Source organism: Oncorhynchus clarkii, chromosome 17 (assembly GCF_045791955.1).
Source record: "Oncorhynchus clarkii lewisi isolate Uvic-CL-2024 chromosome 17, UVic_Ocla_1.0, whole genome shotgun sequence".
NCBI classification, from domain to species: Eukaryota; Metazoa; Chordata; class Actinopteri; order Salmoniformes; family Salmonidae; genus Oncorhynchus; species Oncorhynchus clarkii.
In genome coordinates this window covers 20149938-20163704 of record NC_092163.1, presented here as the reverse complement: position 1 = coordinate 20163704, position 13767 = coordinate 20149938, and the positions used below count along the sequence as shown (strand labels likewise).

Below are 13767 nucleotides of genomic sequence, written 5' to 3'. Positions count from 1 at the left end.
TGCCTGTGTCTGCATGCCTGTGTCTGCGTACTTTGTCCAAACTGTATGTCCGCATACTACATCCAAATGTAACACCTCTGAATCTCTCCCATCTTCTCTCCGACGTAGAAAATCTTTGTCATGCCAAACATGGACGACCTGTGGCTGACCATCATGCACTCTGCCATGGACCCCCGCTCTTTTGGAACGCCCTCCACCTCCACAGCCGATACGACACAGAAGGAAACGGAGCCTTCCGAAACAGAGGGGGGCGCCACAAACGGCATATGAAGGATTGTTTACAGTATTTGCCTGAAACGTGTGAATTAGAATGGGAGCCAAGGGGCCTTGTAGTAGTATAAGGCTTGTCGGTGTATAAGGACATACAAAAAGACATCCTTTACCACATAGACATTCCAATAGCTCCATACCCAAGGGTCTTTTTGTCACTGGCAGAACAGGATGACCTCATCAGATGAACGTTGACCCTTTAACAAGCTCACTGACGGAACAAGACAGAGGTCAGTCAACCAACCAGGAAGGACAAACACTAAAAATAAAAACTGTCACTGCTGTTGTTTTTTTTTTTTTTAAATCTGTGTAGGATGAACAGACTTAGAAAATTACATTTTTTAAGAATGTCACATGTAACAGTGATACAACCTTTGACAGGGGCAGGTTAGAGGCTAGTGGTATAGGTGGAACGGAGTGGAGAGTTTCTGTGGGTTATAAGGTTACACAGTGTCCTATGAACACATGGTTATTTCGCATTCACCGTTCACCTTACGTCCTAGGTAGGAAACAACTTTTGTTTGGGGAGCCAAATCAAGAGAATAAAGTGAAAAGAAATAGTTGAATGAGACATGCAACTGCTAGATTATACTTTTGTTATTGTACAGGTGTGTCTGCATTTGAGTGAGCATTTGTGTGTGTGAAGCCTGACACTAAAAGCAGGAGTGGATACTTTTGACAATGTCACATGTATTGTTTGCCATATGATTTGAGGCATCAATGCTACCCTATGCTTTGTGTCCTAATGCTCATGGTCTGTGTCCAGGTGAACACTAACAGTATGTACACTTGCTGTGACCCCACATATCTTACTGCTCGGGGTAGAAGTTCCCCTTTACTACAGGTGTAGAATCAGATTACTCCACCCCAAATTCTAACTGTTTTGGGGATGAGAATATGTCTGACCCTACTGTATATCAGTGGCAAGGGGGAAAGTTCTACCTATTCCCCTCTTAACTGTACACCACACCTCTTTATATGCAAATGATCACTGTGTCCATATCTATATGGAAGCAGCTATATGAAGCCCCTCCCCTCGTTTGTCTCTGGAAGCCAATGCTATAGGGTTAGCCGTCATTACCTAGGCAACACGTGTCTTTAATTCACTAATGCCTATGCAAATTCCTTGCTAACTAAGGACATGGACATGAGGTGAGCAATGAGAAAGTAGTATATATATAATCTTGTGAAGATACATTTCATAGAAATGTATTTCTGAAGAGGTGTACATAAGGGGCCTAACACTTCTGTTGAATGTATGTATGGCTATATTGACAGATTGTTGGACTGTTTTATTGTTTGTTGTATGGAACCAATCACATGGATTATTTTGATTGGGGTATGCCAAGTATTGCACAAGTTAAACAGAAGTTTTGATTTTTTTCATTGTAAACACTAATGCAATTGTATCTACAGACATGTATTGCATATTTGCAGTGCTATTGTGCTATACTCTCTCTAGCATGTACAATACCCATGGCACGTTGAGACCATTCCTGTGGTGCTCGGCACCACACAGGTTTTCATTTATTCTTTCAAATGATGTAGGAAGTGTTGTGTTTTTTTTTTATTTTTGTTTTGTGTGTATTTTCAAATGGCCATCATCAACAGTTGCCAATGCTTGGAAATGAGCCACCTTGCCAGATGTGCTCCATGACACTTGGTAGAGTTAAACTAAATGATGTAGTGTACCCTTAACTCCAAAAACAATTTAAATCTCAAAAATCATCACTATTGAAGTCTGAATCATTTTCTATACTGTACTGTTATGTTTTCTTAATTTTGCAGTTAAGTTTTAAATGCACAGTATTGGATTTGTTTACATGAATTCCTATTTGTTTTCATTCCTTTTATTTGTCAGGACACTAAAGCACTGTTGTAGAATGTCATTGATGAAGGAATATCCCGTTTTCACTTTCCTTCTACAGTACTTCTAATTCGTTTCTTTCTTCATTTTCGTTTTATTGATTATTTGGTTGGTAATATTATTATTATTAGAACCCTTGATAAAGATGAGCCAAAAATACTATCAAATAAATGACACAAATACTGCGCTATATTGCATGCATTTTTTTTGTTTGTTGAAATTGTGATTTATTGTATATTAACACAATTGCTCAGAGAAAGAGATTTAGTTTAAAAAGTATTAAATCAATTATCAAAACGGTAGGCGTCAAAGTAATTGGCACCCCTGTTTTCAGTACCCCAGCACCGTACCTTTGTGAGAATAATGACACTGAGCCTTTAAAGATTTATTTTTTTAAAGATTGGAGAACACAGTGGGAGGGATCAGGGGAGCGTGCTAAAAGCATTGAAAACAGGGGTGGCAATTTTGACCCCTCATTTTTAAAATGAGCAATTGTATTCTCTGAGCAATTGTATTAGTATAAAATAATGACATTTTCAAATGTTTTGGTGTATACAATATAGCTCAGTAATTGTGTTATTTATTTTATACAGTCTCTTTGCTCATCTTTATCAAGGGTGCCAATAATTATGGACCTGAATGTAGGCATAGTACCAGGTTGGAATTAGAAAGTTTTGTAAAGCTTTGTCTGCTTTTCTGAAAGACAATGTACTATGACAGAATGATATGAATATCACAGATTTATACGATAAGAGTTGATGATTCTGCAAATGGATGGATTATTTAGATTTTTAAGGACAAATTTGTTGAGCCTCATCCATGTCTCCTGCTTGGCTGGAACATGTCTCTTGGTTGGGAGAGACTAAGTTTCCCTAAAGAAGTTCTCTAAAATGATGCCTTTTTATTTTTACAAAATAATGTTATTTGTTGATTTAGCAGGCTTTGTTCTTTTCTGTTATCGATTTTGTACGACTATGAATTGCAATGGTATTGTGGTACAAATTATTAAAAAATATCAGCTGGCTTTGTAATTATTCGCACTTGATTGAAATAAAGTTTTTTTTTTTTTATGAACCTATTTTTTTGTCATATACTGAAGTTATTATAACTGCCACACTCACATGCCCATGCATCAATATTTAAAATGTTCAAATTCATTCATCTCTGAAAACCCATGTACTGCAATGCTTGAATTGTCCACAAATGTCCAACATGAATATTCATGAGGGGCGGCTCCATTCAATTACATTATCCCTTCACGGAAGTGTATCGTTTCCTAGCAACACCTGACCGGGTGAAAAACAGTGGTGAGTCTGCCTGTTTTAAGTTTGCAAATTCAATTTCGTACTACTAGCTACAGGATGATTTGTTGTTGCTGAAGAGGTGATAAAGCAACCGTAAGGTTTAGTAACTTATGCATTCGAGAATATTTCAAACATTCTGGTATTTTAAGCTGTCAAATGAAAAATATGCTATTTAGTTAGCGTTAATAGCATATAACCGATAAGCACGCTAACTTCAAGACAAGTGGATAGCAGCATGCAATGAGAAACATTATGCATGTAGTAGGCATAGCCATCATATCTATCTTATTTCATTTTGAAGCAAAGGTATGAGGGCCTAATAGATTATTATGTCGTCAACTTCATAACGTTAGTGAATCAAATTATTTGTGTCTGCTCTGTCATGTCTTCCCAGGTGATGACAGGAGGCTTTGTCAGCCAACTTTTACATTTGTATTATTGTTTCAATACATTATTTTCATTCTCTGACCTTTCTTTTGCCTTAATAACTCAAGAAGCAGGTAAGGCTTTCAATGAAAGGGTGTTAAAAGAGCAGGTGACATTATTTAGCAGACACTCTTATCCAGAGCAATTATGGTTAAGTGCCTTGCTCAAGGGCACATCAACTGATTTTTCTCCTGGTCGGCTGGGGCATTCAAACCAGCGACCTTTCGGTTACTGGCACCAAAGCTCTTAATCGGTAGACCACCTGCCTAATGACTGCAATCAAATCCAATGTTGTTGTGACTTGGGTGTCACAAAGACAACCTTCTTGTAGTGCTGACAGAGTCAGCCATCTTGGTCCCCACCGCATTCAATGGAGGGTGGGGGAAGTGAGGGAGGAGGGGAAGAGGAGAGGAGGGGAACCCTGCCACAGGAGGAGGAGATGAACAGCCAGGTGGTGCTGACGAGGCAGCAGAGGACTCTGGCGTTACTGTGGTACCTGTGCAGGAGGTTTGTGAAAGAGACTACTCTACAGCACAGAATACGTATTTTCTCACCTTTCTCAAGTTAGGATTTGTGAGTCTCATGATTTTGTATCATCGGCATTTTATTTGTAATCATTCAAAATCATGAAATTATTTCCAAAAGACGATTTAGACATGATTTAGCCGATGGTCAATGCACAGAATTAAAAACAAGACTTTATTATTAGTATTATATTGTGTCTCTATGGATCAAAAAGTGACTTCCTGAGTGTCCTCCTGTCTGTCCTCCATGCAGGGTGGATCAGCAGAGCAGGCTGAGGCGGGGTCTGATCACCCAGTGTCACAGTCAGGAGACAGTGGTACAGGTGCAGCCTTCAACCCCACCAGCAACTCAGGTCAGCCGGGTTTCAATAAGAGGGAGGGATAGAACAATGGTGGAAATTTTAACTGATTTCTTTCATCTTTGAAATTGTGTTGAGCACTGTGACTTGTCAAGCACGGTATCTGTTGAGGTTTGATCACGAAACATATTTTTGGGGGTTCCAGATAACGGAACGATGCCCTTTCCACCTTACCCCTCATTGCACCTCTCAGTCCCCCTCTCTGACAGTGATGGGGACGAGTTACACAGGGCGGCGGAAGAGGATGATGGTGCAGATGAGCTAATCGTGTTGGACCCCTGAACACGTAAGCAGTTTCCCCGCTTAACATCACTGATAACATTGTTTTAATTACCTTAAGGTTTAAACCCTGTTATGCTTATCAGATGAACGTCTTAGTATGGCTTCTCCTATCTGCCTGCAGCCGCTGATGAGAAGGTTCCAGACTGCACTGAAGAACCACCTCCATAAGCAACTGGAGAGACTCAATGTAGAGTTGCGAGAGAAGGTGCAGTAGGTCTCTTCTTCTGAAGCAAAGACTCTAAATCCTTTCCAATGGTTTACAATCAAATCAACATGGACATCCACTTTACAGTACACATGCAGTACGATTCATACCATTTATAGGTCCCCGTTTTGAATTCACTCTTTTCCCAGGAGAGGGCGCCATTGACTTGTTTTGGCTCAATCTCGAAACATGACCCTGTGCTTTCATTTCAAAATACAAAATAAACTAATCTGCAACTAGAAATGATCTATAAGCAACAACAATTGATTTACGATGAATCACTATTGTTATAACATTAAGAAATATCCATAGGTCTTGCAGTGCTTTTCTAATGCATTTGCCATATGTAATTCTGACCCCAAGCTATCCTCTTTCCCTCCCCTCCTCCACCCATCTCCCTAGATGGCTATTTAGACCGCAGGCGGCCACCCAGCGCCAACAGGCCCAGGATCAGCTAGAGGGGGTCCGAAGCCAGTACCGCACAAGCCAGGCCGGCAAGCAGAGGTCACACGGTGAGACCCATAGATATAACCACCGATCAAGCAACATTATGCACTTATTTTGCTGTGATAATATAGGTCAAATTAAGATCCTATATGTGTACTATGGCTTGGGCCAGGAGTTTTTCTTGACCTAATCAAGGAAAAAATCAGTACCCTAACCTAGTTATAATAGTTCCAAACGGTCACCTAAAGGTTTTCCTGGTCAGGTGACATAGTCAGGAAAAACTCCTGTCCCTAACTACGTCTATCACCTCCTTTCTCAGTGTCCCAACTGCAGAGTGAGGTAGAGAACCTGGCACTGCGTCTGTTCTACATGCAGGTGGTTAACGCCGACCTGCACTCCGACATTACGGCCATGAAGAACACCTCGCGCAAGCCCCACTCCGAGAAGACCCAGGCAGAAACACACCTGATTCAAGATCAGCCAAATGGCATGTTAGTTCTAATGTTAACCTTTCTGGGCCAAACAGCAAAACTGGTCCCGGACCAGTTGCTAAGGGTCTAGAAATAGAATTTAAAATCATTCTTATTACTATGGCTGAATCTTCTCTCTCTCTCTCTACCCCCCTCTCAATTCAATTTCAATTCAATTTAAGGGATTTTTTGGCATGGGAAACATGTTAACATTGCTAAAGCAAGTGAAAAATCAATGAACAAAAGTTGAATAAACAACAACAATTTTCAGTAAAAATTACACTCACAGAAGTTCCAAAAGAATAAAGACATGTCAAATGTCATTATGTCTATATACTGTACAGTGTTGTAATGTTGTAAAGTACAAAAGGGAAAATAAATCAACATAAATATGGGTTGTATTTACAATGGTGCTAGTTCTATACTGGTTGCCCTTTTCCTATGGCAACAAGTCACAAATCTTGCTGTTGTGATGGCACACTGTGATATTTCACCCAGTAGATATGGGAGTTTTGTGTATCTGTGTAATCTGAGGGAAATATGTGTCTCTAATATGGGACATATATTTGGCAGAAGGTCAGGAAGCGCAACCCAGTTTCCACCTCATTTTGTGGGCGGTGTGCACATAGCCTGTCTTCATTTGAGAGCCAGGTCTGCCTACGACAGCCTTTCTCAATAGCAAGGCTATGTTCACTGAGTCTGTACATAGTCAAAGCTTTCCTTAAATTTGGGTCAGTCACAGTGGTCAGGTGTTCTGCCACTGTGTACTCTCTGTTTAGGGCCATGGAACATTCTAGTTTGCTCAGTTTTTTTGTTAATTATTTGACACATTGGAAATAATTATCTTTTTGTTTTCTCATGATTTGGTTGGGTCTAATTGTGTTGCTGTTCTGGGGCTCTGTGGGGTCTGTTTGTGAACAGAGCCCCAGGACCAGCTTGCTTAGGGGACTCTTCTCCAGGTTCATCTCTCTGAAGGTGATGGCTTTGTAATGGAAGGTTTGAGAATCCTTTTAGGTGGTTGTAGAATTGAACTGCTCTTTTCTGGATTTGATAATTAGAGGGTATCGGCCTAATTCTCCTCTGCATATGCATTATTTGTTGTTTGACGTTGAACACATAGGATATTTTTCCAGAATTCAGCACGCAGTCTCAATTTGGTGTTTGTCCCATTTTGTTCTTGGTTGGTGAGTGGAGGGCTATGGGTTCTATAACTGATTCTCCCTCTCTCTACCCCCCTCTCTCTAACCGGATCACCAAGCATGTCACCGTCATCGAGCGCAAGTAGGCCACCATCAACGTTTACAACAAGAAGATTGAGCAGCTCGTCGCCAGCACTGGGGTGAGAGTTAACTTACAACCAAGCACTGACCAGTAACCAGCTGAATATTTTGGGGTTATTGTCTAATAATAAAGGACTATAGGTACTGAATCTAAAATAGGTGGCACCTACAGATCTAGAATGATATTCTATTTTTATGGTAGCACCATCCTCTACAATAAGACTGGAGCTAGAATGGATTTGAAACGTTTCGGCTTTGAAAAATGCAAATTTTCCTGACTTTCTATGTTGTCTTGTCACGTCCCTATGTACGTCAACAGCACGAGGACCTGGGCCTGTTGGAAATCTAGGCCAGTATTCTGACCAAGCAGCTGGAGGGGGTGGGAGGAGAGATCAAGGAGCAGCAGCAGCTCTGGCTGCGGCAGCAGGGGGAACTAGTGAGACTGAGCCAGGAGAAACAGGCCTGGATCGCCGCCCTGCTCACACTGCAGGACCAGTTCACCATCCTACAGCAGAGGAAAGTCTGCACCGAGAGTACGTAAATACCCTGCAAAATGAATGCAAAAAATAACTCACAAAATGGGACAAATACCCTGCTCACACTACGGACGCAACTCTCCATCCGCAACAAGAGTAAAACACACGCACAGTGGATATAGAGAGAAATATGATTTATTCAAGTGTCATACACCTACCAGTACCCAGCCCACAGGTGGTTCTTTGTGACCCTGACCAAACAAACACACTCCCGTCCCCAATACACACACCCTAACCCATGGTCTCCTCCAACACACACACCCTAAGCCATGGTCTCCCCCAACACACACACCCTAAGCCATGGTCTGCCCACCTCTCCGCTGTCTCCTGTCCAGGTGAGATGCAACAGGAGCAGCGTGAGCAGGCCGAGCTGGAGAGACACATGAAGGAGCTGATGGCGGACATGTTGAAGCTCAACTTCCTGCTGATTGAGAACAGGCATCTCAACCAGGCCCTGAAGCAGGGAGACTGATGGAGACTGATGGAGACTGACTTCCTGCACAGACTCAAGGTCAAACTGGTGACGGGGGGGTTCTGGTGTTCATCAGTCCCCCAGTCAAATACGTACAGTACACATACTGTATGCTTAATGTGTGTTAGGGTGTGTGTCCCCACCCTAACAGCAAAGCGGAGGAGTGTGAGGGGGCCTCAGAGAGCTGCAGCACGGCCAGGCCAGTCTGAGCAGCAGTCTGCGGGACAAACAGCTGCAGCTGGGAGAGCTCCACAGAGCCAGAACTGTCCTCACCTCAGACTTCCACTGTCTGCAGGACACCAAGGAGAGGGTACGCGATGTAGACACATTCACATTCACTCTCAACATTATTCCTGCCCAGCTTATTGTTATCCATAGTTGAGAAGTGGTTTTCACTGTGCATAGCTGTTTGAATATCTCTTTTCATCTCATGCCATGTCTTTTTTAATCTCTTATCCATCCTTCTTTTCCTTTCTCGGGTCTGGTTCTCTCGCTCTGTCTCTCTTTCTCTCTCACACCTAATCTCTCTCTATCCTCCCTTTCTCCCTCTCTCTCTCTCTGTCTCTCTCTCCTCCCTCCCCCGCTCTTCCGTCGCCTTCATCTCTCCTCTTTCCATTCCTCTAGAACCTGGCCCATCTGGTCTCCCTCCAGGGCCGGGCCAAGCAGCTCCAAGCGGTGCATGAGGGTCGCTACAGCGCCCTGTCCACCGGCGAAGCCTTGGAGCCTGCGTTGCAGGAGGAGCGTCTGCACGCTGTGGCCACCATCCCGCACCATGTCCAGCAGGAGTTCCCCCAGCACCAAGGGGCGCTACGACGCCTCTCCCTAGCCCTGCCCGCGTGCTTACTGACACCGCTTGGTCAGGAGACCCACTGACTATTACATGACTGAAAACTCCCATCATAGGATCACCCACGGAGTAGATTGGAGATACAGATCCATTATAGTTGTAGGATTTTACTGCTCTATGGTGTTCTATGTTACTCTGACTGTTAGGATTTGGGAGCTGGACTTGGGGTGGAAGCCCTCCTCCTGGCCTTGATTGGGCAATTTAGGTTTTCAGAATATTTCAGTTTATTTTGTTTCAGTTCATTTTCAGTTGATAAAATGAAGAGTTGATTTAATATATACACGGATACATCCTGCCAGCGTGTGAAAATAATATTGTCCATGGATAAACTGAAGATACACATACAGTATATAAACATTAAAGGCAACATTTGATATTCTTTCTTTACTTAATATCGGCAGGGTAGCCTAGTGGTTAGAGCATTGGACTAGTAACCGAAAGGTTGCAAGTTCATATCCCCGAGCTGACAAGGTACAAATCTGTCGTTCTGCCCCTGAACAGGCCCACTAGGCCGTCATTGAAAATAAGAATTTGTTCTTAACTGACTTGCCTAGTTAAATAAAGGTAAAATAAAATGGGAGCACACAATGCAAATAGTCCAGATAGCCATTTGATTACCTGTTCAGGAATCTTATGGCTTGGGGGTAAAAACTGTTGAGAAGCCTTTTTGTCCTAGACTTGGCACTCTGGTACCGCTTGCCATGCAATAGTAGAGAGAACAGTCTATGACTGGGGTCTTTGACAATTTTCTGGGCCTTCTGACACCAGTGATGTACTGGGCCGTATGCACTACCCTCTGTACTGCCTTGCGGTCAGAGGCCGAGCAATTGCCGTACCAGGCAGTGCTCCCGACGTTGCAGCTGTAGAACCTTTTGAGGATCTCAGGATCCATGCCAAATCTTTTTAGTTTCCCGAGGGGGAATAGGCTTTGTCGTGCCCTCTTCACGACTGTCTTGGTGTGTTTGGACCATTCTAGTTTGTTGGTGATGTGGACACCAAGGAACTTGACGCCCAACCTGCTCCACTACAGCCCCGTCGATGAGAATGGGGGTGTGCTCAGTCCTCCTTTTCCTGTAGTCCACAATCATCTCCTTAGTCTTGGTTATGTTGAGGGATAGGTTGTTATTCTGGGACCACCCGGCCTGGTCTCTGACCTCCTCCCTGTAGGCTATCTAGTCATTGTCGGTGATCAGGCCTACCACTGTTGTGTCGTCTGCAAACGTAATGATAGTGTTGGAGTCGTGCCTGGCCATGCAGTCGTGGGTGAACAGGGAGTACAGGAGAGGACTGAGCATGCACCCCTGGGGGGCTCCAGTGTTGAGGATCAGCGTGGCAGATGTGTTGCTACCTACGCACACCACCTGGGGGCGGCCCATCAGGAAGTCCAGGATCTAGTTGCAGAGGGAGGTGTTTAGTCCCAGGATCCTTAAAAACGTCTTAGGGATCAAATCCCGTCAAATGGCAGAGCGCCAAATTCAAATAAAATGGCAGAGCGCCAAATTCAAATAAAATTATTAGAAATATTTAACTTTCATACAATCACAAGTGCAATACACCAAATTAAAGCTTTACTTCTTGTTGATCCAAACACCATGTCAGATTTCAAAAAGGCTTTACGGCGAAAGCAAACCATGCTATTATCTGAGGACAGCACCCCATCATAAAAACACATGACAATCATATTTCAACCCGCCAGGCACGACACAAAAGTAAAAAATAACGATATAATTCATGCCTTACCTTTGAAGAGCTTCTTCTGTTGGCACTCCAATATGTCCCATAAACATCACAAAGGATCCTTTTGTTCAATGAATTCCGTCATTATATCTCCAAAATGTCAATTTATTTGGCGTGTTTGATCCCGAAAAACACTGGTTCCAACTCGCCCGACATGACTACACATTATCGAATAAGTTACCTGTAAACTTTGTCCAAACATTTCAAACAACTTTCCTAATCTAACTTTAGGTATTTTTTAATGTAAATAATCAATTCAATTTAAGACGGGGTAAATTGCGTTCATTACCGGATAAAAACTAAGTGGAGCGAGCTTTCAGGTCATGCGCCCCAACCACAACAGTACACTTGGCTATCCACCCAGATAGGAAATGGCTACTTCTTCATTACTCAAAGGAAAAACATCAACCAATTTCTAAAGACTGTTGACATCTAGTGGAAGCGATAGGAGCTGGAAGCATATTTCTATTAAAACGGGCTTTCCATAGAAAACAAATAGAAAATAGATTGACCTAAAAAAAACTCCCTGGATGGATTGGGCTCGGGGTTTCACCTGCCAAATAAGTTATGTTATACTCACAGACATTATTCAAACCGTTTTAGAATCTTCCGAGTGTTTCCTATCCAAATCTACTAATACTATGCATATCATAGCTTCTGGGCCTGAGTAGCAGGCAGTTTACTTTGGGCACGCTTTTCATCCGGACGTGAAAATACTATGGTGTTGAACGCTGAGCTGTAGTCAATGAATAGCATTCTCACATAGGTGTTCCTTTTGTCCAGGTGGGAAAGGGCAGTGTGAGGTGCAATAGAGAGTGCATAATCTGTGGATCCGTTTGGGCGGTATGCAAATTGGAGTGGTTTTAGGGTTTCTGGGATAATGGTGTTGATGTGAGCCCTTACCATCCTTTCAAAACACTTCATGGCTACGGACGTGAGTGCTACGGGTCTGTAGTAATTTAGGCAGGTTGCCTTCATGTTCCTGGGCACAGGGACTATGGTGGTCTGCTTGAAACATGTTGGTATTACAGACTCAATCAGGGACATGTTGAAAATGTCAGTGAAGACACCTGCCAGTTGGTCAGCACATGCCCGGAGCACAGGTTCTGGTAATCCATCTGGCCCCGCAGCCTTGGGAATGTTGACCTGTTTAAAGGTCTTACTGACGTCGGCTGCGGAGAGTGTGATCACACAGTCGTCCGGAACAGCTGATGCTCTCATGCATGCCTCAGTGTTGCCTCGAAGCGAGCATAGAAGTGATTTAGCTTGTCTGGTAGACTCGTGTCACTGGGAAGCTTGCGACTGTGCTTCCCTTTGTAGTCTGTAATAGTTTACATGCCACATAAGATGATCATCGCAGCCGGTGTAGTACGATTCAATCTTAGCCCTGTATTGACGCTTTGCCTGTTTGATGGTTCGTCGGAGGGAGTAGCAGTATTTCTTATAAGCTTCCGGGTTAGAGTTCCGCACCTTGGAAGCGGCAGCTCTACCCTTTAGCTCCTTGCGAATGTTGCCTGTAATCCATTGCTTGTGGTTGGGGTACGTACAGTCACTGTGGGGACGAAGTCCTCGATGCACTTATTGACAAAGCCAGTGACTGATGTGGTGTACTCCTCAATGCCATCGGAAGAATCCCAGAACATGTTCCAGTCTGTGATAGCAAAACAGTCCTGTAGTTTAGCATCTTCTTCCACTCACCACTTTATAATAGATCGAGTAACTGATGCTTCCTGCTTTAATTTTTGCTTGTAAGCAGGAATCAGGAGGATAGAATTGTGATCAGATTTACCAAATGGAGGGCGAGGGAGAGCTTTGTCCGTGTCTCTCTGGTTGCACATTTAACAGAAATTAGGTAGAACTGATTTAAGTTTCCCAGCATTAAAGTCTCCGGCCACTAGGAGCGCCGCCTCTGGGTGAGTGGTTTCCTGTTTGCTTATTTCCTTATTCAGCTGACTGAGTGCGGTCTTAGTGCCAGCATCTGTCTGTGGTGGTAAATAAACAGCCACGAAAAGTATAGCTGAAAGCTCTCTAGGCAAGTAGTGTGGTCTGCAATTTATCACAAGATACTCTACTTCAGGCGAGCAAAATCTAGAGACTTCCTTAGATAATAACAAACAGAGAAACAACATAATACAATGCCTTTAAGCGTCACTTAACATAAATTAAAGGATATCTCCATCAAAGTCAAATATCAGATAATATTGGATAATTGTCTGGTTCCACCATCCAATAAGTAGTCGCTGACATCATAGTCAGGAACTTTTTCCCAAATGGTCCCCTCTCTCCATGGGTTTCTTTGTGAATCAACACCGGGCCCCTTTGGAATTTATTCTCTATTCAACTCTGGATATCTAATCCATTTATATAACTAGATTATCACCCTAATCTCATGCCTTCCTGAAGTGCCTTTTGTCACAGTTTGGGGCTCCAGCAAGGGAAGGGAGCTCCCAAACGGTTTTTATTTTATTTTTTGAACCTTTTATTTAGCTAGGCAGGTCAGTTAAGAACAAAATCTTATTTACTGTGACGGCCTAGGAACAGTGGATTAACTGCCTTGTTCAGGGGAAAAACGACAGATTTTTACCTTGGCAGCTCGGTGATTCGATCTAGAAACCTTTCGGTTACTGGCCCAAAGTTCTAACCACTAGGCTACCTGCCGCTCAACAACTGTCCCTAAATCAGTGATGATCCGGAACCAGGCCAGTCACAAATTACATTCCCCCTCTTTTCAACAACTTTTG

The 13767-nt window shown here is 43.1% G+C and overlaps 1 protein-coding gene and 1 pseudogene across 9 annotated transcripts in view; both read left to right on the top strand.

The window, feature by feature from the left end:
- Positions 1-3215, top strand: part of LOC139370486 (testis-expressed protein 2-like) — a 58114-nt gene extending 54899 nt beyond the window's left edge. For 7 of the 9 annotated variants that reach the window (XM_071109996.1, XM_071109993.1, XM_071109992.1 and 4 more), the window contains exon 13: positions 109-3215. In XM_071109996.1, coding sequence (XP_070966097.1) covers positions 109-270 — 162 coding nt within the window. In that variant the 3' untranslated portion in view covers positions 271-3215. The remainder of the gene's footprint in view (positions 1-108) is intronic. The other 2 variants (XR_011627139.1, XR_011627140.1) reach the window with 1 other exon arrangement.
- A 1022-nt stretch (positions 3216-4237) lies between these two features.
- Positions 4238-9638, top strand: LOC139369365 (coiled-coil domain-containing protein 40-like; annotated as a pseudogene).
- The last annotated feature ends 4129 nt before the right edge of the window (positions 9639-13767 follow it).